This window comes from Pediculus humanus, genomic scaffold (genome assembly GCF_000006295.1).
Source record: "Pediculus humanus corporis 1103172107667 genomic scaffold, whole genome shotgun sequence".
In the NCBI taxonomy this organism is placed as follows: Eukaryota; Metazoa; Arthropoda; class Insecta; order Psocodea; family Pediculidae; genus Pediculus; species Pediculus humanus.
The window spans coordinates 1257287-1284660 of record NW_002987276.1 but is presented as its reverse complement, the minus strand read 5'-3'; the positions used below and the strand labels follow the sequence as shown (position 1 = coordinate 1284660).

Sequence of the window (27374 nt, the reverse complement as noted above, 5' to 3'; positions counted from 1 at the left end):
ATTGTTTTATCTTTAAAGTCTTTATATAATTAAATTTTAAATGATTTTTTTATTTAAAAGTAACCAAGAACCATTACTTAAATTTTTTAAATAAAAAGTTAAATGTCATTTCGACAACTTATTAATTTGTACAATAAAATTCCAAATAGTTTTTGTTTGCATTTTATCAAATACTAATAATGAATTTTCACAATTTCAGTTTCATGCGAATTTGTATGTCACTTTTAAAAATTAGATTAAAATGGATAATATATAGAGGTGATAAATAATAAAACAGGGAATGTGTACTTTACAAAATACCAAGTCTAATTTAACTTTTCAAATTTCGAATAAAGTAAGATCTAAACATGAGTCGCTTAAAAACTTAGTTTTAATTAATGAAACATCCATTAAAAGTTTACTGACGAGCGATTCTAAAAATAAAAATTCAGATGGAAATTTTACTGTTGAAAATACTCAACAGTATTTTTGTAAGTCGATAAAAAGAGTAGAAGTTCATTTAAATGAAAACTGTGATACAAATGACAATATTAAAAAACCTGGAGGTTCCAGAGGTGAAATGTGTGACATAAATGACAATCCAAATGGCGAATTTAAAGTTCAGGTAAGATTGTATTTTTTTTTCAAATGGAAATTTTTACTATTTTCAATGATGATTCTCCGATTCATTTTTAAACCTGAATTTAAAATAAAAAATTTTAGAAAGAAGAAGGAAATATAAGTGACAATAATGAAAGTGGAAGATCTGAAAGTGAAGCTCCTTGCACAATTGGATTATTGGAAAGATTAATTAGAAGTCATCCAGTCTGGTTTTTACCCGGCATTCAAAGAGCAGGAGCAGTTCATTTATTGCAGGGAAAGGAAGAAGGGGTATTTTAGCAAAATTTTAATTAATTTTTTGAATTTTATCTTAAAAAAATTATATAATTTATTAAAATTACTTTTAATTTTTTTTAAAGAATTTTATAGTCAGGCAGTCATCTCAACCGGATACAATGGCTGTGTCTGTAAGATTACCAGCTGGTAAAGGACCTTACATAGAGCATTATTTAATTCAAGCAAATGAGGGGCAATTAAGTTTAGAAAGCTCTGAAAATATGTTTGAATCGATTCCTAGTCTCATTGCTCATTACTGTCAGTGTTGGTGAGTAAGGTTACCTTTAAAATTGGGAATTATGAAACTTATTTTTTGTACATTAACTTTTCAATTTTTGTAAATTATCTAATTTGTTTATCTATAAAAAATTTTTTAGTGATGAATTGCCTGTAAAATTAGCTTTACCTTCAACAATTCAAGATTCAAAAACTCGACAACAGCTCTCTTCTTTAGCACTTTTAGGTCAGGAATTTTGGAGGTATCCCATGGCCAATCCGAGACCTCCTGAATTTCGTAATGCATCTCCAAATAATAACATGACTGATTCCTTTTCTTCTTCTGATGGTAAGTTAATATTGTTTTATATACATATAAATAACTTCAACGAAAATATTTCAACATTTTTTTTATGTACAGGTAAAAAAAAATTAGTGAAAAACGATGAAGAAATAATTTTGGATTTAGTACCTTTAAGTCAAAATTCGCAACAGTCAAATAATGCATTGATCACATTTAAAGGCTCTTCGGTAAATGCGATTTTGCCTTCCGTAAATGAGTCTAAACCGAAAAGGCCTCAAACTCTCGACCTCATCACATCAAATATAGAAAAGACTGGTTTAGTAAACGATTGCAAAACACCGCCGCAACCTCCCCCGAGATGGGCAAAACCTTTTCAGTCTTCAGCGGCGAAACAACCTTTCACTCCAGACCTTTCCGAATTATGCAAAGTCAATTCGGTTTCTTTTTCTTACGACAATGACGGTTCGAAGCCAAATTCAAAAAATCGATCTTTAGCGTCATCACCGATAGATGGTTTCAATAGAGATTTATCGAGTCCTCAGTCGGATAAAACAAATTCAAAATCGTTTCACATGAAAAAAACTCAAAATTCTCTACTGTTCTTTCAACAAAAAGATAATAATAACAAATCCGAAATCGTTTCTCCAATAAGCGATAAAACAAATTTTATTTCGAAAAGTTTGCAAAATTCTAAAAATGAACAGGAATACATAAGAGCGGAAAAATTTGAACGCGTTTTCAACAAATACACGAGAGATGGTAAAATAAAAGAAAGTGCTCATTACCAAGAGAGCGACATATTGGAATCCCCGACTTCTTTGTACTACTATAAAAGTAATGTAGCCGACAAGCAAAGTGATTATGAAGATATTTGGGCCACCGATTCTTTTACAACGTTCAAGCCAAACAACACGTCTGCGACACAACAAGATCAAGAAAATGACAAAAGTAGCGAGAGTAACGATTTGAAAAAAACTCCCGATCTTTTAGAAAAATTGGGAAATTTTTCGAAAATTTCGTTCGATGACAACAAGGGAGTGAAACCTTCACACAATGAAAACGTAACAAACGAATGCGTCAGTTTTGCAAATCAAGTCAGAGATTTGGACGACGAAAAACAAAGCAGTCCTTTTTACGCCGAACCGGCCGATGCTCTTATTTTAAGAAAAAGAGGACGTCATTCTTGCAACAAATCCCGTCATTCCGATCCCTTTTCTTTCAACAATTGGTCAGCTCACTGCAATCCCTACTTATCCGGTGGGAACATATTAGACAAAATAGATTCACAAAATGACGTAAACGACGAAGGTAATTGGAAGGCGAAATCTAGTTTGAGTTTCGATAATATAATGAATTTGAAAAAGACCGAACCGGATTCGAGGTGTTCGAAAGTGAGTCAGAAAAACAAAGTTTTGGCGAAAGGAAAACCCGTGGGGCCACCGAAAATCTATAATAATGGAGCATTGGAAAAACCTCAGCAAAATTGGGCGGTGGATTCCAGTTGGGAGTTTATCGGTAATGAAGAAAATGAAAAAGAAGGAGAAAGACGATTTCCATCGATCGAACAACAAATGGATTCCGATGATGGAAACAATAGGCATACCGTACAAGAAATAATTGCTCAAAGGTAATCAAAGGAATTTGGAAAAGGAAAATTTGTTAGAAAAAAAGGTACAAGGTTGATAATAAGTTTTATTTTTCGTTTTAGATTTCCAAACATTCAAGTTCTTAAATCCTTCTGGAATAAAAATATTGAAAATAAAGAAAATTCTTCGTACCAAACGCATTTTCAAAAGGTGGATGGCAGTAGTAAAGGCAGCAGCTCCCGGATAAGCGCTTACGATAATTTATCCTGCGACAAATATACTTTTTACAAAACCTTAAACGAGTCGCAAAAATATTACGAAATAAATTGTGATAATTACCATGATCAGAGAAATAAATTTAGCGAAAACGAAACATTTAGTAATTACATTTCTTGTGACACGTTGAAAACGAAGAGACGATTGGATTGCGGATCCGTCATCGAGGACAACGAAGATACGGAAACTATATTTTCCGAGCCGTGGGACAGTAGCCGATGGGAAAATCTTTTGCCAAACGCTTGTAATTATTACGAGGATTCGGAGGAGAGTGGTGCTCACTTGGTAGTAGGACCACCGACGAATTCGGAAAATTTATTCGATTGTTCAAACGCCGTCATTAAAAATATAAAAAAGAAAATTTGTCCGGAAGGATCGGATATACCACCGTGTAAGATTATCGTCGAAGAACAAAAAAAATGCCGATTTAAAAGTAAAAAATGGAGTAATTTTTTTTAAATATTTTTTTTTTTTTGTTTGTGGTTTAGCTTTGCCTTTGATGGGATTGAAAAGTAAAGAATTGTCTGCGACGGAAGCATCCATACGTTCTTACGCCCTTCATCTTGCATCGGATAAAAGCACGACATTTGCTCAAAATATCGATAATTTCATAGAATGCACGTTGGAATCGAAAGAAACGAGTCCGCAAGTCGTCATGAGAAACATGAGACAATTCATGTCGGGTATGAAAAATTATTTGGTCAAACACGGGGAGCGAGAATTTGAAAAACAAGTGGAAAAGGAAAGAATGAAGGTACGTGAAAAAAAGTCTCATAATTTATTTTATTAATTATATATATTTTATTATATTAAATTGTTTTAGTTGAAATCAACGGAATTTCTTAATTTGGATGCCATATTGGAAGGTGCCATGCACAAATTGGTCGTGCGTCCATTGAGAGAACATCTTTACAAATTGTTCGTCGACGAGTACATAAAAAATGGCGGCATACAATTGTTATACGAAAATTTAATTTACGCAAAAACAAAATCTCTTAGAGATCTCGGATTAAAAGTTGGTTTTTTTTTTTTTTTTTTTTTTAAATGATAAATAAAGAATTATTATTATTATTATTATTATTATTATTATTATTATTATTATTTTTTGTTATTAGACTAAAATAACGCTGCCATCTCAGGAAGCCTTAGATATGGTTTGTCAATTTATAAGAAAATTGCAAGAGGTTGATTCGCCATTGGAAAAATTAGAACACCTCCTTGCCAGCGTATCGACGATAATTTACTCGGTAATTATAAAAAATTATCATTATTATTATTATTATTATTATTCATTTATAAACAAGAAGAGGTTTTGTTTTGTTTTTAAACGCAGGTAAAACATTCGAATCAGGGAAAACCAGGGATCGCATTCGGAGCTGATGACCTTTTACCTTTGTTCATATGGATTTTAGTTCAATCGGGTTTTATTGCTGCGGAAATAGAATCCGAATACATGTGGGGTTTGCTTCATCCCAGTCTTTTGTCAGGAGAGGGTTGCTACTACTTGACGACCCTTTCATCCGCCGTACACGTATTGAAAAATTTAAAATCATGCGGTATAGATCATTCGAGAAGATTGGCTTCAAATGAGGTTTGGAAACCGTTTTGTTAAAGTAAAATTAACCGGAAAATAGAATTGGAGAAATTTAAGAATTTTTTTTTTTTTTTTTTTTTTTCAAATAGTGGCAATGCGAAGATCTTAAATCCGTATTGAAAATAATCGTACCGGATGAATTACACGGTTCGATACTCACGAAAACATTACCAGTCAAACCGAACATGACGACAAAAGATGTTTGTAAAATAATTGCTCATAAGATTAGAATAACAAATCCACAGGATTATGGACTTTTCAGGCTCGTCGATGGCGAAGGTATTGTTTGTTTTTTTTTAATCCGTTTCCGTAGAACAAAAACAATTCGATTGTTGTTCGAGAGAGACAAACAAACAAACAGACAATGCTCTTTCATTATATATAAAGTCTCAAAGTCACACGTCATTGAAATCATTTCCGGTTTGATTTTCTCATTACAGAAACACTTTTAAACGATTCTGAATGTCCGCAAGATGTCAAATCACAATTGGTTGAATCTGGTAAACATTGTACGTTGGCATATAAAAGAATAGATGCGAAAATTGGATGGCCGAGAACTGCGTAATGGTCCAAAAAAAGGTTTTAAATATCATGTCACAACCTTTGGGGGGGGGGGGAAGGGGGGGAGAAGGAAAAGAAAAAAAAAATTTAAACTTATTATTTATATTGATAATAATAATATATTTTGATGTGTTACCAAAAGTCAAAACTGAAAATATATAAAAATTGATTTTTTTTTTATTTATTATTTTTAAATATTATTAATAATAATAATAATAATAATAATAATAATAATAATAATGGATAACTTTTTTTATACAACTTGTATTTTAAAAAAAACTTTTTTATACTGTAATTTTTTAATAAAAATTTTTTATAACCTTATATATATAAATTTATATATATTAAAATTAATATAACGAGTTTAACAGTTTAATATAAATAATAATAATAATAATAATAACAGTATTTATAATAAATTGAATATAAGTAGTAAATATTTTATATTTTATTTCAAAATATATATATACATTCTAAATAGAGTATGTCATAAAAAAAAAAAAATTTTTCATAATTTTCTATACTATACTATACTATACTATACTATATAATATTTTTTAGTATAAATAAATAATTTTTTTTATATATATACATGATTTTGTATTTGTATTATTGCCAAAACAGTATAAATTATTTATATATATATATTCATATATTATTATTTTTATTGATATATTTACTATTGAAAAAAAAAGTCGATGGATATGTCGGCTCTTAAAAAAAAAAAAAAAAAAAATTTAACTTTTCTATTATATTATATAACCTTTGATATAATAATAATAATAATAATTTTTAAATACTACTTTAAAACATTCATTACATTTAAATATAACTTTAAATTTTTTATTATTATTATAATAATAATAATATTAAGAACTGATTTTTATATTAATTATTATTCTCTATTTAGATTTTTTTATATGTAGAATTTTTATTTGTTTGTTTGTTTGTTTGTTTGTTTTTTTTTTATATAAATGATGTGCAATTTTCAAAATTTTGTAAAATAAAAGTTTTTTTTTTTTTTCTTTTCCTTGTAAAAAAAAATTTGTTTGTTTGTTTGTCGTTGTTATTTATTTATTAACAAATTTTCTTTTAATGAATGATTTAAAAAAAAATAAAAAAAAAAAAAGTTACGCTGCGGACAGGATTCGAACCTGTGCGGGGAAACCCCATTGGATTTCGAGTCCAACTCCTTAACCACTCGGACACCGCAGCTGCGATGTGCGACGATGTTTTAAAAGCTTATTTAAAACCGTTAATAATGAAATAAGAAAATCGTTAAACTGACTAACGTAGTATTTTTTAGAATTATTGTTTTTTTTTTTTTTTTTTTTTTTTTTGTACAGTGTCAACACTTGTACTCAATTTTATTTTTGTTAAAACTGTTGAGGAAAAGGTTAAGAATTTTTAATTAGAGTTTTAAAACTATTATTGAATCTAAGAAAAAAATCATTTAAAAGTCAAAAATTAAAAAACGTTTATTACACAATAAGAATGAAAACAGATTTTATGATTATTTGTACAATTTTAATTTATTCTACTTATTTGACACAGAGGAACACAACCGTGAGTAAAATAAGCTTAAATTAAAATTGTAATAAAAAAAATTACTATTAACGATATTATGGATGTTAATATAGTCGTCTTACTTTGTTAAATTTGAATTTATCTTGACATTATTAAAAATTTTCCCCCCCATTTTATACCAAAGAGTTTTTTCAATAGAAGCTTGATACTCCACAAATTAAAATTATGAAAGAAGTATTATTTTTTGCGTGCAATTAATATTGGTTAAATTTGTATAACTTGCACAAATTATCAAAAATTTATAATATTATTATTACTTTCTAATTTTAATTCCACTGATTTAGTTCATTTTATAATTTAATCTTTTTCATTTAAAAAGAAAAACATTATTATTATATATAATAAAATTTATTGCCTTGATATTATTTTACTTTATTAATGTGTTTTGTGCTTTAAGAAATTTTAATACCATCTATTAACATACTTTCTTTTATTAAAATATCATAATTTTTTTATGTATTTTATTCATTATATTTTATTCAATGATTGTTGTATATTTTTATATAAATTATTTAAAAAATTTTATTTAAATTTTAGTGAGTCTTAATTTCATATAAGAACCAAACATGAATTTAAACATTAAGTTAGACGGAGAAGAAGACCAAGCTATTCAGTATATGAATAGATTTTCCATCAATATTCCATCAACTGCTTTTAATTTAAACATTGTCAATTCCGGATTAAACAATCAAGGTTACATATTAAATCCTGTTAATACAAATGGCCAAAATATTGTTACATATCAACCATCTATGGCTCTACAGTCATATTTTACATTGCCTGGTAAGTTTGTGGGGTTTCGTAGGTAAAAGAACCGATAATACTTAACTTTTCTCAGTATCATTTATCGGGCAAAAAAACGATATCGAATTGAGAATGTTTGTGCATTAATCAATAATTTCATCATCTATTTTAGCTGAATCAGAAGGGAATATTATTCAAAGTTTACCTGTGGGAGTACCGGTTCCAGTAGGAGTTCCTGTGCAAACAGGATTTCTACAAAATCACAACTTTGTAAATACTAGTATTATTATTGGAAATGAAGAATGTAATTCTTCTGCAGTACTTAATACTTCATCTAATAATGTTAATAATATAAGTGAAATAAAATCTGATTTTTTCGATAAAACGTTAGAAGATGGTGTTAACACTAGTGAACCTCAAAATATTGGGTGTGTGTTTATCTTTTTAGATTTTTATATAAAGTATATTATGAAAGAGTATAATTGATAAATATAATTTCTAGGTTAAACTGTAATTCTCAAGTAAATGTGGACAATACGACAAAAAAACCTTGTCCACTTGAAATGAGCATCAAAGCTGCCAACATAGATATCGAATTTGAAAAATGCGAAGAAGAAATTACTATTCCAGAGCCTGAAAATGGGAATTTAAAAATTTTTCAAAAAATCATGGACGAGGATAAAAATTCTCAATTCAATTTTAAAACATCACCTGTTCAACAACAGAGTAATAATTTTGTGAACAATGATTCAAAGTTTAACAAATTTCAAGTTGATATGAATTGGCAGAAAAACGATGAGAAAGAAAAAGAATCTCAAATGGCTAATTTTCAAGAGAGTCTCGTATGTGAAGTTGAAGATGCAAATGATGATGAAAATGATGAAGGTAGATAATTTTAAAATATAAATTAGCCAGTTGAATAGCCATGGATGAAACAAAAAGATGGTGGAAAAATTTTTCATTAATAATTATTAAAAAGGAAATTAATGTTTGAATACCTTTTCAGATTCATCGTCTGAAGAAAGTGATGACTTACCATTGAGCACAGCGTTAAAATTAAAAACGTTGCCAAATTCGAAAAAAGGAAACGATTTAGACGCCAAACGTGAAAAGAAAAATATTTTAAATGGTAAAGTTGTTAATGCGGTTGGGAAAAAAAAAAGATGTCGAAAGAACAATAAAATGTCGGAAAGTGAAGATGAATGGTCTGAAAGTGACGATGATTGTTTGAATTTAAAAAGAATCAAAAACGAATTCGATTACAAATGTTATTTCGATCCGAAAGCTACAATTCCTGTAAGTTTCACTCTTTTTTTTTTTTTTTTTTATTTAAAAGGGTAATTTGAAAAAAAAAAATTATTTACTTACCGTTATTGATGTCCGACTGTTAAAAATTTCAAATTTTTTTCATTTATTCGTAGAAACCCAATTCGCATTTACCAAAGAATGAGAAAACGTTGAAAAAATTCGTTCGAGTTCGAAGTTGTTGTTCGAAAAAAGAATGCAGTAAAAAAATATCGGTTAAAGATCAAATGGCGGCACACGCACATTTTTACGCTATGGAAACGGAAACGGAAAGACACGAATATTTAATGAATTGCATAGAAAACGTACAAAAAACTAAAAATTCGATAGATGCGGACAATGCCGAAGAAAACAATGAAAATTATTTTCACAAGTTGACCGAAAATGCAACGACGGTGAGTCCGAACATACAACTGGAAATCGAAAATGAATCGAATGGGAATAAGAAATTATCGGATGAAATACAAAACGCCATCAACGAAAGTCTTAAAGATTACATTGTTATTGAGGAAAAGGATAAAAATAAAACGGATTCTTTCGACGAAACGCAATCGACGACGAGCGATAAAGAAGAGAAAAACAATTGGAATTATCACGTGATCATTAACGGTTCGAAGAAAAAAGTTTGCCTCCAATTTTTGTTGAAACTTTTGAGGATAACTAAAACCACGATAAAACAATTGCAAAAAAGAATACTATCGGGTACGATATAACTATTGACTGAGTTCAATGAAAATAACTTGGGGGGGGGGGGGAAAGAAAAATTAATTTTTTTTTTTTTGTTGATATTTTAAGGTACTACTCCAGTGTCGGAAGAGGGAAATTCGATTTTCAAATCGAATCAAAAATTAACGGAAGGTTACGAAATAGCAGCTAAATTGCATTTGGATTCCGTGTCTGCAGAATGCGAGGAAAAATGCAACGCCGTACCGACTCACAAGTATTTGTTAATGAATACGACGAAGGAAAATTTATTTGCCAATTTCAAAGAATTTTATTGGGAAAAAAATAAAAAGAAACTCGATATGACATTTTCCGCGTATAAAAGGTTTGAGAAAAATAAGTTGAAATAAATAAATAAATTTTTTTTTTTTTTCTATTTAAAATATAGAAATTAATACATTTTTTAGATTTTTGGAAAAGAAAACGAGTTTATCATTTTTACCGAGGAGAAAAGATTTGTGCGCCGAGTGCGAGGATATGAAAATAAAAAACAAACAAAATAAAAACGTTAAAGACTCGAAATTGCAAAAATTAAAATCAGTAGAAGACTCCAAGGGTAGGAAATTAAAAAACAAAGATGGCTGCCAACACGGGTCCGGAGAACAACATTTGTCAGAGTCTAATAGAATCAAGTGAGTTTTTTATTAAAAAATCGTGTGTGGGTCAAAGGTTAAATTTTAATTAATGGATGACTCTCATTTACTTTTCCCAGATCATCGAGCGTACCGACGAAAGGTTTCGGTAATTTGAACAAAACTCCGGGCAATCAGGGGAAGAAAAACGCGATGATGATGATGAGGAGGAGGAGCAGGGAAACGGAGAAAAAGGTTAAAAAGGAAAAATACAAACAACAACAACACCAACAACCGCAAACCAAAGGGAGAGACGTTTGGAGTTTGATGTTGTTGCATTTGGAAACGATGCCTTATAAGGAATGTCACTCGTGCACGAATTCTAAAAAGCATAGGTTTTTAAATTCGTCATTTACGACGCAGGTACGAATATTATTATGTACAAATTATTATTATTATTATTATTATGGTCACTCTTAAACACGACAAGGCTCTTATTTGTCGGGGTTTTTAAGCATTTATTCCAGGTTTCTACCCGATTCCTTAGGGATAAATGCTCGAATTTCGTTGGTGCTATTTATAATATTTTCAAAAAAATGTGGGCCGTCCCACATAGTGCGATTTCCTGGTTCTTTAAATTTCCTTTTATTGAATGTGGCATGGCTCCCAATGCTCCCACGATGACCGGAATCGTTTCTGTTTTTGTTCCCCACATCCTGGTTATTTCGATTTCCAAATTTCTATATTTCAGCCTTTTGTCTGCTTCTTTGGCTGTGGTGTTTTTTTCTGCCGGCACGTGTACCTCAACTTACACCTTTTTTCCGCATTATGCCTGAGGATGATATCCGGTTTGTTGGCTGGCACAGTTCTATCAGTGTGGATTTGTTGATCATACAGAACTGTGCATGGACCTACTTTTTTTTTTTTTTTTTTTTTTTTTTTTTTTTTTGATATCTCAGGAGAAATGCAAGTTACGCACAACCCCTCCGAAGAGGGAGTGTGGGGCTCGGTATGGAATTCGAAAAGAAGGCCTAACCGGGAACCATACCCACTAAAACTCCTGAGCATGTCGCAATAGCGTGGCTTATATGAAGAGGGGGGGGACGATCGTTGGGGTAGTACCTACATTTCAGTCAGTCCCCTCTCCGGTAAGCCAGAACGTTACCGTTCCACACGATTATCTGTTGGGGAGATCCGCCCTAATCTTCGTTCCGTCTCCGCCTCGACGATGAGAACGCATCTCCCAGGACGTTCGGCAGTCCCTTTCGGGAGTGTCCTCCGGTCCTTCGCTGTGGGGGGAAAGGGATGAAAGCTCGCCTGCTTCCAGAGAATGCGGCCGGGGCGGGGGGTTTAGACTAAAGCTTCGCCACCTGAGCAAAAGTGTAAATGAAATAAGAAAGAGAAGACTTTTGTTGACCGCATTCTCTCCTAACGGGTAATCAGGACTAAACGGGGGGCAAGATAGACAGAGGAGATCGACCGGTATCGCCGACCTCCGAGAAATCGTAAAGAAGACTCACCGACGACGAAGCTCGCGTTCGTCGCCGCTCCTCCCTAATCAAAGACGTCGTCGTCGTCTTCTTCTTCTTCCCCCTCCTCCTCGTTTCGACGATGACGTTTCCTCTCCCACGGCCGATGACAAAGGTCCGGATCCGCTCCTTCCGCCACCTCTTCTTCTTCCTCCTCGCCTTCCTCATCAGCGGGATTTATAGACCTTAACCTAACCTTAGACCTAGCCTTAATCCTATCTGTTAACCTACTCGTCCGAAGCATGCGACGACGAACTCCGGACTTTTCGCGCTCGCGTTCGCGGTCCTCTTTCGCCCGCAGGACCGCTTCCGAAAATCGCGAAACGGCGGACCATTCCCGGGGTCCGCGAAGCAACGCAGTCACGAGGCCGCGGATCGACAAGTCGGGTCCGATGACGCCGACCAGCCGCTGCTTGTGATTGTTCCACGCGGGACATTTCGCGACCGTGTGCTCGACGTCGTCGTCGGGCGCACCGCAGAACCAACACTCCGTCGTCGCCTCTCTGCCGATGCGCGCCAAGTACGAGCCGAACACTCCGTGGCCCGTGAGGACCTGAGCGAGACGATAGGTCAAGTTCCCGTGATCCCGCCCCACCCAGTCCCCCACTCGGGGACCAAAAACTTCGATTATTTCCCCCCCCCCCGTAACGCCTGCGCCCGTCGACGAACCGCGCCTGCCACGATCGGACCGTGCGAACGCAAAGTTCCCTGCCGAATCGGGCTCTCCCCGGCCCGCCGCGACCCCGCTCGCGGTAGAGGACGAGTCTCTCCACCGCGAGGAGATCGAGCGGGGGAGTTCCCGACAGAAGGCAAGCCACCTCCGCCGCGACGTCCCTGTACGCCGTCGCCACCTTGTTCAGAGACGCCTTTTGGAGTTGAATCGCCCTCTCGCGAAGCGGCCGCGATGCCGCCACCGATTCGGCCCACACCGGTGCTCCGTACAGGGCCACGGAGTGAACGACCGTCGCGTACAATCGCCTGACCCTCGCCCGCGGACCCCGCAGGTTCGGCATCAGGCGCCCTAACGATGCGCTCGCGGCTCGGATCTTCGGTCCGAAAAGCGCGAGGTGTCCGATGCTCCGTATGACGTCCACCGTCGCGTCCAGTCCCGATTCCGCACGATCCCGGACCTCCGCCCACCCGCGACCGGTCGCGAGGAGCAGGATGTCGTCCGCGTAACAGACGAGAGAGCAACTTTCGGGAAGGACGGTCCGGGTGAGGACGCAGTCGTAGGCGATATTCCAGAGGAGCGGTCCGAGAACCGACCCCTGGGGCACGCCGCAGAAAACGTCCGCCGTTTCCGTCGTTCCGTCCGGCTTCTCGTACGAAATCTTCCTCTCCGAGAGGAAGGACCCTATCACCGAAACGAGGTAATCGGGCACGGACTTCGCCACCAGCCCGTCCCGTATCGCCGACCACGGAACCGAATTGAACGCGTTCTTCACGTCGATCGAAACCGCGAACGCGACTCCGCCCCGGCGCAGAGCATCCTTGATGGCGTCCCGTACTCGAACGAGCGCGTCAATGGTCGAACGGCCCGCCCGGAAGCCGTATTGATTCGGAGAGAGATCGTTCCTCCCTCCGTCCGCCCCCATGTTACCGATTATCGACGCGCTCGAACAACTTACCCTCCACGTCGAGAAGGCAAATCGCCCGATAAGCGCCGGGCGTCGACGGGTCCCTACCCGGTTTTTCTAGCAGCACGAGGTTCGCCAACTTCCACTGCTTCGGAAACGACGCCTCTTCGAAACACGCGGTGTAGAGCGACGAAAGACGCGAACACATCACCTCGACGGATCTGCCGAGGATCCGATAATGTACGCCGTTCGGGCCCGGAGCCGAGCGCTTCTTGGAGGCCGCGTCGAGGAGGATGCGAATCTCCCCCTCGATCACTCGGTCGCGATCGCGGTCGAAGGCGAAGCCCGCCGGAGGAAACGCGTAAGGTGCGACGCGCGGGAAGAGTTCCGCGATGACTTCGGCGAGAAACTCCCCCGTCATGCCGGCCGTCAACGGCCCCGACGAACTCTGCAGCTTCTTCGTCACGATGCGGAAGAAGAAACCCCACGGATCCGCGTCGACCTCGCTCAGGAGCTCCTTCGAACTCCATATCGCTCGGCGAACGCGAACCCGCGAAGCCCGCCACTCCGCTTTGAGTTCCAGCAAGATCGAATCAGTCACGATGCGTTCGTAGTCTCCTCCGCGGCGGAGGAGTTCGCGTTTCCGTTCCCGACACTCGACGAGCCGCTCTTCGTCCATCGTCCTCAGGCTCCACCGGGGCGGAACGACGACGCGAGGACCGCCGGACCGAGAGGTAGCCCCCCCCCGAGCTCCGAGGAGCCCCGAACGAGAACGCCAGGTAGGCGTGGTCGCTCAAGGACTCGAAACCGGAAAGGACCTCCCAGCCGGAGACCCACGCCGCGGCCGCGACGGAAGAAACCGTGAGGTCGATCGCGGAATCGCCGGTGGCCCGCACGCAAGTTTTAGCCCCCCTCCTGTTTCGCACAACGAAACAACGCGAATCGAACCACTCCTTGAGGAGTCGGCCACGCGCGTTGTTCGCGTATCCCGACCACGATACGTGCTTGGCGTTGAAGTCGCCGCGGACGAGAGTGGGACGAGACCCCCCCCCGAACCGATCGATCTCCCTCGCGAGCGCGTGCAAGAAATTCTCGAACTGACCGACGGGACGGTTCGGCGACGCGTAAGCGGACACCATAACCGCGTTTCCCCAACCGACCAGAAGGAAACCCTCCCCCCTAGAAAGTTCCCGAGGCCTCGGTGTCCGGACCGAGTGCGAGAACAGTATCGCGGCCGCTCCGTCCTCGGATCCGAACCAGGAGCCGTCGCGGCTTTCCCCCCTTTTCGGAACGGCGTAAGGTTCCGAAATCATGACGACGTCGACCCCCCACGCGCCCACCTGATTGAGCAGGAGATCTTGCGCTCCCCTGCAGTGATTTAAATTGACTTGAAGAAACTTCCCCATGTTCACGTCGAACTCTGGGCAGAGCCGTTCGTTCTCGGCTCGCACGAAGAAGTTTCCCGCGTCTCACCCCCTGCACCCCAGTCGCACCCCAACGGATGGCCCTTCCCCTGACCGAAGGCGCCGAACACGAAGGACCGCCCAACCGGTGGTTAGCCGGACGGCCGGTCTCCGCGCACGCCGCGCAACGAATCGAGTTCGCGCAATCGCGCGCCCGGTGCCCCGTCCCTCCGCACCTGAAGCAACGTTCCTGCGCTCCCTCTACCCTACCCTCGAACTTGGGACACCGCGCGCCCAGATGCCCCGGATTGAGACACCTGAAACACACGGCCTTTCGCTTCGGCGGGAGAACCACCCGCGCTCTGACCCAACCGACGGTCACCTTGCCCACCTCGAGGAGGACGGACGCGGCGGCCGCGGGAACAGACGCGAACCCCAGTCGCGGTCGTGTGCCCCCTCCGACCGGAGGACGCACCAATACGTCGAAAACGGGACATCCGCCCGCCCTGGACAACGCGAGAGCGACGTCGTGCGACGTCGCGGACTCGCAGAGACCCTCGACGCGGAGGTCGACCCTTCTCGCGGGGCACGTCGCCGTGACCCCCATCGGCCCCACGACCCTCGAAAGCTCCGCGGCCAGCTCCGCCGCCTTGGCCGCCCTGTTTCTTCTGTTCAGGCAATCGCCTGACCCTCGCCCGCGGACCCCGCAGGTTCAGCATCAGGCGCCCTAACGATGCGCTCGCGGCTCGGATTTTCGGTCCGAGGAGCGCGAGGTGTTGCCCGAAAGTGAGACCCGAGTCGAAGGTGACCCCCAGATACCCGAGCGTCCTCCTCACCCCGACCCTCACTCCCCCAGACGACAGTGCCAGGCCGTTGGGAAGCCGATTCCTCGGACGGTGGAATCCGCAGGCTTCCGTTTTCGGCAGAGACACCCGGAGTCCGATGCTCCGGATGACCTCCACCGTCGTGTCGAGTCCCGTTTCCGCACGATCCCGGACCTCCGCCCACCCGAGTAAGAATCAGGAGCAGAGTCTCGTCGGCGTAGCAAGTCAACGATACACCTTCGGGAAGAACGGTCCGGGTGAGGACGCGGTCGTAGGCGATGTTCCACAGGAGTGGTCCTAGAACCGATCCCTGAGGCACGCCGCAGAACACGTCCGCCCTTCCCGTCGTTCCGTCCGGTTTCTCGTGCGCGATCTTCCTCTCCGAGAGGAAGGACCCTATCACCGACACGAGATAATCTGGCACGGACTTCGACGTAAGCCCGTCCCTTATCGCGGACCAAGGTACCGTGTTGAACGCGTTTTTGATGTCGATGGAGACGGCGATCGCGACGCCGCTCCGATAAAGCGTGTCTCGGATTCCGGCGCACACGCGGTCGAGTGCGTCGATCGTTGAACGGCCCGCCCGGAAGCCGTACTAATTCGAAGAGAGGTCGTTCCTCCCTCCCCCTGATCGTAAGTGTTCGTCGATCCGGGACGCTATCACGCGCTCGAACAACTTGCCCTCCACATCGAGAAGACAAATCGGCCGATACGCGCTCGACGTCGTCGGATCTCTACCCGGTTTGTCCAGCAGTACCAAGTTTGCTTCTTTCCACGGCGTCGGAAACGTCGCCTCTCGGAAGCACGCGGTGTAGAGCGCCAGAGATGCGCACACAGCACCCCGGCAGACTTGCCGAGAATGCGGTAATGCACTCCATTCGGACCCGGAGCCGAGCGTCTCTTCGCGTAGAGGACCGCGTCGTGGAGAAGGTGGACCTCCCCCTCCGTCACTTCGGTGTCGCGGTCGCGGTTCGCGTCGTGCGAGAGATCCGGCGGGGGAAACGCGAACGGCTCGACGCGAGGGAAGAGCTCTACGATCACTTCGGCGAGAAACTCCTCCGTCATGCCGGCCGTCAGCGGTCCCGACGAACCTCTCAGTTTGTTGGTCACGAGACGGAACGGGAGACCCCACGGATCCGAATCCGCTTCGCTCAAGAGTTCTTTTCAGCACGTCTCCTTAGAACTCCATATCGCTCGTCGGACCCGGACCCGGGAAGCCCTCCACTCCGCTTTTAAACGCGCGAGTTCGTTGTCACTCACGATGTCCTCGTAGCGTCCTCCCCGTTTGATCAGTTGTCTTTTTTTGCCGACGAACCGGCGACGTGCGAGACAGGACTCCTTCCACAATTCTCCTATCTCGTCCGTCCACCAGTACTTCGGCCGTTTCCGAGACGTCGAGCGCGAGCCGATTCTCTTCATGCAGGAGTCCGAGATCCGTCTTAAGTCGTCTCGAACTCCTCGCGCCATATCGTGTGCGTTTTGTCTTGTCGGGCCGGGAGCAACGTCATCTCTCCAGGCCTCCGCCACGAGACACTCGGCGAGCCGTTCGTCGTCGAACGACCTCAGACTCCACCGGGGCGGGACGACGCGAGGTTTGTCCGGCGAGGAGGCCCCCCCCCCCGAGCTTCGAGGATCCCCGAACGAGAACGCCACGTAGGCGTGATTGCTGAGGGACTCGAAGTTGGAAATGACCTCCCAGTCGGAGACCCGCGCCGCCGTCGAACCGGATGAAATCGTGAGATCGATCGTGGACCCGCCGGTGGACCACACGCACGTCTTGACTCCTTTTGCGTTCCACACGATGAGATGACGCTCGTCTAACCACTGTCTTAACAATCGGCCGCGCGTGTTAGTCGCGTAACCTGACCACGATGTGTCTAAGATAGGGTCCTCTTGATCCAGAATTATGGCATTCTGGTACGCAGCTTCTATTTGTCGTAATCCTCTTCCTCCATCTTTCCTCCTGACGTACAATCTATCCACATCAGCTTTTGGATGTAACGCACCATTCATAGTTAATATTTTCCTTGTCCTTATTATTATTAATTATTAATATGAAATTACAGGGACTTTTTGAAGACTACAGAAAATATTTTTTAAAAGAAACAAATTCGGAATTGGGGCTGGGATTTACAATGTACGAAAAATATTTCAACAGGAATTGCAATTACACAATAATGGACGTTGATTTAAAAGAAGGAGAAAGTTGTCCACGTTGCATAGCGGATCGTTTAAAATCATAGTAATAGTATCATAACAAAGGCAAGAAAGAAGAAGACATGATATAAAAGCAGCTAAAGTAAAAAAAAGGAAGAAGGAAGAAGAAGGGAAAAGGGAGGAAAATCCAAAACAATTCCGGTCGTCGTTTTATATTTATTTATTATTATTATTATTATTATTATCATCATCATCATCATCATCTTTTTTTTGTAAACTTCTTCTTCTCATTCGTTATGCGCTCAACTTGTTAGAATTACATTGAATTAAATAAATTCTAAAAAAAAAATTTTTTATACTTTTACAACAAAAAAAACGTGAATTTTTTTATACGATGGATAGATAGATAGATAGATAGAGATAATAAATATTATTAATATTATTATTATTTTTCAGTAAATTATATTTAAAAAAAAAAAAAAAAAATTTAGTTTTTAAAAATGATTATTAGTTGTTTAGATTATTATTATTATTATTATTATCTTTTTTTTAAATTGTCAAAAAAAAAAGAAAATTGTAAAAATGTACGATAATATTTATATATACAAATATATTTTTTTTTTTCTCTCTCTTAAAACGTTTGAATTTTTTTTTTTCCTCACTCTCTCCCTCTCATAAAGTTTGAATTTTTTCCCTCTCTCTCTCTCTCTCATGAAGTTTAAATTGTTTAACCCTCTCTCTCTCTCTCTCTCTATCTCTCTCCCTCTCTCTCTCATAAAGCTTGAATTTTTATTTTAAAAAAAAACCCTGATTTAAATAGAATGATTTAAAAGTTGGCAATGCGTATGAGGGGTAGTTTTAGGGTGGAGGGTGTTTAAAAATAAATTTTTTTTTTTTTTTTGGAGCGGCCATCTCCTCGTGGTATTTATTTAAATTAATTAATTTTTAAAAAAATCCCAATAAAAAAAATTCAAAAAAAATTAAAATTATTTTAAACAAAAAATTTTTTATTGATTTTTTTTATTAAACTTTACATATTTTTTTATTTAACTACAACAATAATAATAATAATAATAATAAAATGATGAATACATAGAATTTTACTATTAATGTACAAGCTATAATATAATACCTTTTTGAATTTTATATATATATATATACCATAAATTAATAATAATAATACGCTACAACAATGTTTAACATTTAATTATTATTATTATTAGCGGCGTTTTTTTTTTTTTTTGATTTTTCACGAAGCAAAATAACAAAAAATTTATTTATTTAAATACCCAGAGACTCGTATATATATATATATATATATATATATTAAATAAAATGAAGAAATGGAATGTTTATTATTATATAGGGAAAAAAAAACCGACACCCACTACTACTCGCACAACTAATACATCTATCTATCTATCTATTTATTTATTTATTTTTTTCTAATTAAAACATTTATTATTATACATATTAAATAAACTTTTTTTCTTTTTATCGTCTCCTTTCATTTCATTTATTATTATTATTAGTATATATATATATATATATATATATATATAAATATATAAAAAACTTTCAACAACAATAAAAAAAATAACATAAAACAATCAATCAATCAATCAATCCTCTTCTCTTTATTTAAAATAAGCCATTTATTTTTTTTATTTTAATAATTTTAACCCCTTTATTTCATCAAATTCTAAACAATAAATTATTTATTTATTAAATTATTCGATTTGATTTAAACAAAAAAAATTCTGATTGGAATAAATGATAATAATAATAATAATAATAATGATTTAAAACGGGTAATTCATTCATAACAACATCAAGAGTTAGAATAAATTCTGGGTATTGACGTGACCACCATATATTTATATATATATGCCTGCATACATTCCTAATAATACAATAAAGATAGAGCTTTATCAATAATAAATAAATAAATAATAATAATAATAATAATAATAATACGATAATGATAATAAAATCAATTATATATATGAATTACATAATAGACATAAATAAAATTTGCAACAATTGTAGTTAAAGTAGTAGTAGTAGTAGTAGTAGTAGTAACATTATTAAATTTTTTAGGTAAAGCTCTCTCTCTCTCTCTCCCTCCCTCTCTCTATCTCTCTATCTCTTTCTTTCTTTATATAACCTCATTTAATCTTCCAAATTTCTAAATGCTTGTTGAATATCTTCGTATAATTGCTCGAAATCTGCTTTGATTTTAGCTTCGCCATCTTTGACCGGATCCTTTTAAAATAATAATAATAATAATAATTTTTATTAAAAAATTACATATTAATTTTTTGTGTCAAAAAAAAAACGTACCTTAAATTTCATCGAAGACAATTGGTATAATATGTTACCCATGCTATCTTTTATAACGTTCCACGTTATTTTATTTTCACTTTGAGCCGTTGATTCCACCGCGTGCCTCGACATGTCGTAAAGAGCGATCATATTTTTCAACATTCCGACAGTCTTGTAGAAAGGACAGAACCTGTCATACGGAGAATAACTACCGGGGAGAAAAAAATTAAGTGAATTTCATCAAGTACACCTTCCAAAATTATAAAAACCTGTTTTCTTTAAGTTTAAGTTTTAAAAAGAAACCTGTTTTGTTGTAGAAAATCATCTTTCAAAAGTTTGGCTACTTCCAATGTTATCTTATCTGTTTCTGCGAGTGAAGCTTTTCCGACCAATTGCACAATTTCCGACAAATCTTCTTCTTCCTGAAGGATTTCTTTAACCTTGGTTCTCAGCGGCACGAATTCTGGAAAGTTCTTGTCGTAGAAGTCATCCAAAGCTCTGAGATACTTACTTTAATAAATAATAATAATAATAATTAAAATATATTTTTTTAAACCTTTTTTTCACAATTAAAATAATGACCTTAATGTTTACCTGTAGGAAATAAGCCAGTTAATACTAGGGAAATGTTTTCTTTGTGCAAGTTTCTTATCTAATCCCCAAAAAACTTGAACTATTCCAAGTGTGGCTGAAGTTACGGGATCGGAAAAGTCTCCACCGGGAGGAGATACAGCACCGACTATGGATACTGATCCTTCTCTATCGGGATTTCCCAAGCACTTGACTCTGCCAGCTCTTTCGTAAAAGGATGCCAATCTGGCTCCGAGATAAGCCGGATAACCACTAGAGGACAACAGAAATGAGTGTTATTGCAAAGTGATACTTCATTCGAAAACCTTAAAGCAATCAACACCAGAAAACTTCCTTACCTGTCTGCAGGCATTTCAGCTAAACGACCTGAAATTTCTCTCAATGCTTCGGCCCAACGCGATGTAGAATCTGCCATCATGGAAACATTGTAACCCATGTCTCTGAAATACTCGGATAGGGTGATTCCCGTGTAAATAGAAGCTTCTCGAGCAGCTACAGGCATGTTTGATGTGTTTGCCACCAACGCAGTTCTTTTCATAATCGATTCAGTTTGACCATCGATTTCAACGGAAAGTTCTGGAAAATCTCTTAATACCTGTTTGAAAACAAATTTTTTTTTTTTTTACGACATTAAAAAACACTTTTAGGACATAAATCAAACGTGAAAATTTTTTTTATTTATATTCGAATCACCTCTGACATTTCATTTCCACGTTCTCCGCATCCCACGTAAATAATAACATCAGAATTTGAATATTTGGAAAGTGATTGAGATATGACGGTTTTACCACAACCGAAAGCTCCAGGAATGGCCGTAGTGCCTCCTTGAACGCAACTGAAAATAAATTAAATTATTATTAAACTAATTACTGGTAAAACATATTTTTTTTTATTTACTTATTTGACTTACGGGAAAAGTGAATCTAAAACTCTTTGTCCGCAAAGTAATGGATAATTTGCGGGTAATTTTTCGGTAACCGGTCTTGGCTGACGAACGGGCCAAACTTGCAACATGGTGAATTTAAATTTTTCCCCGTCAAATTCCGTCTCGAGAACGACGTCCTGAAAGATAATTTAAATTGGATTATATTTGAAAATTTTGTAATAAATTTAAAATAAAAAATATTAATAAATTATTACCTCGACTGTGTAATTACCAGGTGGTGCAATATAGGTAACAGTACCTTTAGATCGAGGAGGTAACAATAGTTTGTGCTTTACCAAAGTATTTTCATGAACAATACCATACATGTCCCCACCAGTAATGTGCATACCTTTCTGTATCACAAAAAATACATGTATATATAGATTTGTTTCATTTTAACATAAAAATAATAATAATAATAATAATAATAAATTAAAAAATAACTTGCCTTAATATTTAAGGGTTGAAAGTCCCAACTAACATTTCGGGCCAAAGCTGGAATATTAACACCTTTTGGAATGTAAATGCTGCTTGTAAGTTCGTTGATGTCTTTTAAAGGTCTTTGAATACCATCAAAAATAGATCCCAAGATACCAGGACCCAATTCAACTGATAATGGTTTTCCTGTTCTGAGAACGGGATCTCCAACCGTGACTCCAGATGTTTCTTCGTAAACCTTAATAAAAAATAAAATATGTTTCAGTTTTAAAAGAAATGATTGGTGATTGACTCGGTATTTAACTACCAACCTGAATTGTAGCCATATCACCTTCTAATCTAATTATTTCCCCCACCAGTTCAAAATAACCAACTCTAACTAACTCGTACATAGCAGAACCAGACATTTTTTCTGCAGTGACAACTATAATGAAAAGAAATTACTCAATAATACACACTCTAATTATTTTAAATACAAATATACATTGGAAAAGCCAGTAATACGCCATGTAAAAAGAAATACATTATGAAAATTATGAAAAAAAAAAAAACAGGTAGATGAGCTGTACTTTAAATAAATGATTCTTAATTACATAGTTGAACTATCTAAATTATGACTACAGTACTCGATAAATAATTTAAAAAATTTGTAATGAAAAAAATAAATCATACCAGGTCCGGACACTGCAAAAACGTATCCAAATTTATCCTCGTTCTCTTCATGTTGAATTTTTGGTAAGTTTGACATTTTTATGCCTGAAACCAATATCAAAGAATTAAAATGAGAAAAATGAAATATGGATTTCAAAAACAATGGTTAAATTTAGAAAAGTGACAATTTTAAATTATTATTTATAAATTAGATAAATGTACTGGAGATAATATTAATGTAATTAATATAAATAAAGTAATACGATTTAATTTATTCGGATCTTTTCTTTAAGTACAAAAAAGAAAAAGTCACATGCCTCTGTACATCAAATGACCAATTTCAGGTTAAGTAACATAAAAAATAAAAAACCTTTAAATAACTTCAAAAAATTATCGATAGCATAACTGTTTTAGAATTTAAAATTAAAATCAAATAACCAATTTAAAAATATTTCCTAAGAAAAAAAAAAAAAAAATCAAAATATAAAATTATTAAGGATGATAAATTTAGAGGTAAAATAGTTGACAAGTAGCCACATAAGGTGTTTAAAAAACTTAAATAAATACGAAAAAAATAAATAAATGGTAAAAAAATAAAAATAAATCTTACTGAGGAATCACAAGAAGTAATTAAACAAAATTTTAAAATTTTAAAACAAACTGATTTTACCTCTTTTTCGTTTTGGGTCAATTGATCAACTTGAAGTCACAAGACCTGTCAGCTGACATGGAAGACACCACTTGAGTCATGCAAAAAATTTTTGAAATATTCCCATTTAAAATAATTATGAAAAATAAACATTTTAAAAAAATAATTTTAATATAGTTTATATGTAAATTTAAACATTAATGATGTTTTTTTTTTTTTTTTTTTAAACTAACAAATTTAAATGGACTTATAACGTTACCTGTTTTTGAATCGAAAAAGGCTAATAAAAAAAAATACAATTTGATGTATCTCTCCTTCAAATAATTAAAACTGAAATAATTAATAAAATAAAACAAATGTTGTCCTAATAACTTGTAATTTATTATAATAAAATTATTAGAAAAATTTATGAATTCAAAAAAAAAAAAAAAAAAAAAAAAAATACTTACGTTATTTTACGTCTTCAAAAAAAGATAATTTGCCGCGCTTTTATTTGGTATCTATGGTCATTAATTGTTATGGTTGAAATTAAAATCGTTTTTTGCATTTTTAAAAAAAAATGAAAACGTCCCGAATTTTTTTCGTTATTGTTCATTAAATGTTTAAAAATAAGTATTAATTTTCATTTTTATATTAAACCTAAAATTAAATTCGCTTTTTGGAATGACTGGGTTCGTATTTTATTTCATTTCATTTTAAATTTTTATTAAATAATTACCATCATTTTTTTGAGGTTATGTTTCTGGTATTAGTAATATATTTAATTTATTAATAATTTTCATTTATTATTTAAAAAAATTTATTGTTTTACTTTAACTTAATTAAAGAAATTTATCGTGATTTAATCTTTTTTCATTTTACAATTTTAAATTGCTTTAAATATATATATATATATATATATATATATATTTATTTAGCGGTCTTAATTAGGTGTAGTGTGGACTTCACCATTCATTTAGGTGTTGAGTTTAAATTTAATTTTTTTTTAGTTATAATAAATTAATTTCGGTCATCTTTGAATTAAAAAAAAAAACAATGAAATTCAAAAATTAACTATTATTAAAAATTGAACATGTTTAATTAGACATGTTATGAAATTGAAAATTTTTTTTATTTCAGGTGTAAAATAGAGCTGGGAGATGTTACTCCACATAATATAAAACAATTAAAAAGGTTAAATTCAGTGGTTTTTCCAGTGTCATATAATGATAAATTTTATAAAGATGTATTAGAAGCTGGAGAATTAGCTAAACTTGGTAAATATCTATGCAGTATTAATCGAATAAAAAAACCTGTAACTAAAATAATTTCATTAGTATTTCGGTTTTAAGTACAGATTACTTTTAATTTATGAAATATTTGCATTGCTTAGTTAATTTTTAAACATATTACCTTCTTTTTTTTTTAGCTTATTATAATGATATTGTTGTTGGAGCTGTTTGCTGTCGCATAGATACCTCAGAAAACCTAAGGAGGCTGTACATTATGACCTTAGGTTGCTTGTATCCATATAGACGTTTAGGTATTGGTACTAAAATGGTAGAACACGTATTGAATTATGTTGATAAAGATGGACATTTCGATAGTATTTTTTTGTGAGTTTACAAATGTAATCATATCGAAGTAATTTTAAATTACATTTAATGTAAAATAAAATTTTTCTCTTTTTCAAAGGCATGTTCAAGTTAATAACGAAGATGCAATTGCTTTTTATAAAAAGTTTGGCTTTGAAATAGTTGAAACGAAAGAACGTTATTACCGAAGAATCGAACCCGCGGATGCTCACATGTTGCAAAAAACTCTTCGCCCTGGTTTGAAAGCATCATTGTCGAATGGAAAAATCACAAATGGTGAAATGAAAAATTACGATCAATGATTCATTTAATATTAAAAAATATCAAATAAAACTTCACACGATTTATACAATTAAAATGGCGTAAAAAAGTGATTTAATAATAATAATAATAATAATAATTGTTTTAACTGTTTGTTTAGTACAAGGTGTAGAGAGATCATTGTTAACTGCCTTCCACTTAAAATAATAATAAAATTTTTTTATAATTTTTTTAATTTTTATGAACTTTGTGAAAGGATTAAAAAATTTAAATCGAAATAATAATAATAATAATAAATATTTTTGGCTATCTTCATTATGTAATAATAATCACATTTTTTTTTTTTTTTTTTTATTAAATATAAAAATTATATCAAATCGAAACCAAAAAATAAAAATGAAAAAATTGTAAATTTTTAATATTTTTAACATAATTCAATGGAAATAATAAAAAAAAAAAACAAAGGAAAAACAAAAACATGATTATAAAATAATATTATGTCTGCTGTTATTTCAACTAGTCTTAAGGATTATTTCTTTTTATATTAATTTAATAATGATTTTGAATAAAATTTCAATTCTTTTTTTTTTTTTTTAATTTGTTTTTTTTTTTTAAATTATACTTAAGCCTTCTTTTATTGTGTAAAATACATTTTTAATTATTATGTACATTTAATTCATTATTACACGCACACACACACACAAACCGTTGTAATTATTTATTTATTTATTTTTTTTTAAAATTTTATATATACATAATGATATTAAAATGTGTTTTTTAAACTTGCGATGGTAAAAAAAAGTCAACCGATAATTTATACATAAAAAAAATATCTTTTATTTATTTATTTATTTATTTATTTTATATCATCACTTATTATTATTATTATTATTATTATTATTATTATTATTATTATTTATAACGGTCATAATTTCTTTTTCAAACGGCTAAAACGGTTTTTTTTTCTTTTTGACATCCGTAATGAACAACTTCACGCGTTGGCAATCGTGCAAAAGCGCTGAAACGATATTTTTTTTTTTTTTATTTACGACAAAACAATATGTCGTCGTGTGTATGTATACGAATTTAATAATAATACCTTTGATTCGTGAATCTTTTTTTACAAACGGGACAAACGTTCAATTCGGTCATGAGCACGCATTCGGATTCGTTTTTTAATCTTTCATCTTGTACTTGTAAGTGTTCCGCGTAAACAAGACCCTTCAATATTTGCGTCGTACGTCTTTCGTGTAATCTATTCTGGAGACACGTCTCCAAAAAATATTTGACTCTCGGTAGCGGTATGTTATCGGGTAACACGGATAACGCCTGAAAAAATATATAAAGTCGTTCACTCATGATTCGAAAGTAATAATAATAATAATAATAATAAAATTTGTTTTACAAAAAACATTATTATTATTATTGTTGTTGTTGGCGTTCACTTGCCTGAACGGGACTGATTTTATCCGCGTGTTCTTCTAAAATATTCAACGCGGTTTCAAGATCGGGTTGAACGTTTGAATTATGATGTTCTTGAAGGCCACCCAGCCAACTTTCCGGAGGACATATGAGAATTTTCATAAGCAAAACGAAAACTTCTTTCGATTCCGCCATTTGCCTACTGTAAATCTCTTCGCAATATTTTTTAGCTCTCGGTATGTTTTTCAAAACGCAAACGTATATAGAAAGTGCTTGCTCGTGAAATCCTTGCTTTCCCAACAAAATGGCTCTTTCTTCAAACATGCCTGGAAGTTAATAACATTTGTAAAAATTTTCTCTTACGATAAGTTTGGCACGACTTACAATCTTTTGGAAATTTATCCAATAACGTTTGAGGATTGTACGAATCGGAAAATTGTAAAAATTCTAATAATTTCCGCCTTAATTTTTCCGAATCTTCTTGGGGGGCGCCGGAATTTACCAATTCTTGATATTTTTCTTCGTATAAATTAACGAGAGTCGTGTGCAAAATCGGATTCATGTCTTTCCAAACATGTATCGCATGTTCCTGTAACATTTTAAGGATTTATTTTCCGAGTTCAGGATCATTTAATTAATGTGACTCATGTAATGAAGCAGAATTATTACTAAATATGGTATTGCGAGTTCTTTGTGTGTTGTAA

General features: G+C 35.9%; 5 protein-coding genes and 1 non-coding gene across 6 annotated transcripts in view; 3 read left to right on the top strand and 3 right to left on the bottom strand.

The window, feature by feature from the left end:
* Positions 1 to 280: 280 nt before the first annotated feature.
* Phum_PHUM288210 (RAB GDP/GTP exchange factor, putative) lies at positions 281 to 5417 on the top strand (the record flags this gene model as incomplete). The annotated part of the gene is made up of 11 exons (XM_002426927.1): positions 281 to 554; positions 707 to 870; positions 960 to 1144; positions 1254 to 3023; positions 3105 to 3691; positions 3747 to 4012; positions 4082 to 4273; positions 4374 to 4505; positions 4592 to 4865; positions 4955 to 5131; positions 5293 to 5417. The coding sequence occupies 11 exons, from the start codon at positions 281 to 283 to the stop codon at positions 5415 to 5417; spliced, it is 4146 nt and encodes a 1381-aa protein (XP_002426972.1).
* A 1129-nt stretch (positions 5418 to 6546) lies between these two features.
* Positions 6547 to 6628, bottom strand: Phum_PHUM288200. Its single transcript has one exon. It is a non-coding gene; the product is annotated as a tRNA-Ser (tRNA).
* A 938-nt stretch (positions 6629 to 7566) lies between these two features.
* On the top strand, positions 7567 to 10408 carry Phum_PHUM288190 (uncharacterized protein; the record flags this gene model as incomplete). The annotated part of the gene is made up of 7 exons (XM_002426926.1): positions 7567 to 7783; positions 7917 to 8172; positions 8247 to 8590; positions 8751 to 9040; positions 9166 to 9751; positions 9845 to 10097; positions 10219 to 10408. The coding sequence occupies 7 exons, from the start codon at positions 7567 to 7569 to the stop codon at positions 10406 to 10408; spliced, it is 2136 nt and encodes a 711-aa protein (XP_002426971.1).
* Positions 10409 to 20006: 9598 nt separating this feature from the next.
* Positions 20007 to 22861, bottom strand: Phum_PHUM288180 (vacuolar ATP synthase catalytic subunit A, osteoclast isoform, putative; the record flags this gene model as incomplete). Its single annotated transcript, XM_002426925.1, has 11 exons — positions 20007 to 20099; positions 20178 to 20367; positions 20463 to 20657; positions 20754 to 21002; positions 21089 to 21345; positions 21444 to 21585; positions 21661 to 21812; positions 21897 to 22028; positions 22157 to 22351; positions 22425 to 22537; positions 22786 to 22861. The coding sequence occupies 11 exons, from the start codon at positions 22859 to 22861 to the stop codon at positions 20007 to 20009; spliced, it is 1794 nt and encodes a 597-aa protein (XP_002426970.1).
* Positions 22862 to 24149: 1288 nt separating this feature from the next.
* Phum_PHUM288170 (uncharacterized protein) lies at positions 24150 to 25289 on the top strand (the record flags this gene model as incomplete). The annotated part of the gene is made up of 4 exons (XM_002426924.1): positions 24150 to 24158; positions 24498 to 24669; positions 24822 to 25008; positions 25088 to 25289. The coding sequence occupies 4 exons, from the start codon at positions 24150 to 24152 to the stop codon at positions 25287 to 25289; spliced, it is 570 nt and encodes a 189-aa protein (XP_002426969.1).
* An 898-nt stretch (positions 25290 to 26187) lies between these two features.
* The window catches only part of Phum_PHUM288060 (uncharacterized protein), a gene marked incomplete at both ends in the record, with an annotated part of 4046 nt that continues 2859 nt past the window's right edge, over positions 26188 to 27374 (bottom strand). Inside the window, 4 exons of the mRNA XM_002426923.1 lie at positions 26188 to 26266; positions 26348 to 26577; positions 26704 to 26996; positions 27055 to 27259. Of these exons, the coding sequence (XP_002426968.1) occupies positions 26188 to 26266; positions 26348 to 26577; positions 26704 to 26996; positions 27055 to 27259 (807 nt within the window). The remainder of the gene's footprint in view (positions 26267 to 26347; positions 26578 to 26703; positions 26997 to 27054; positions 27260 to 27374) is intronic.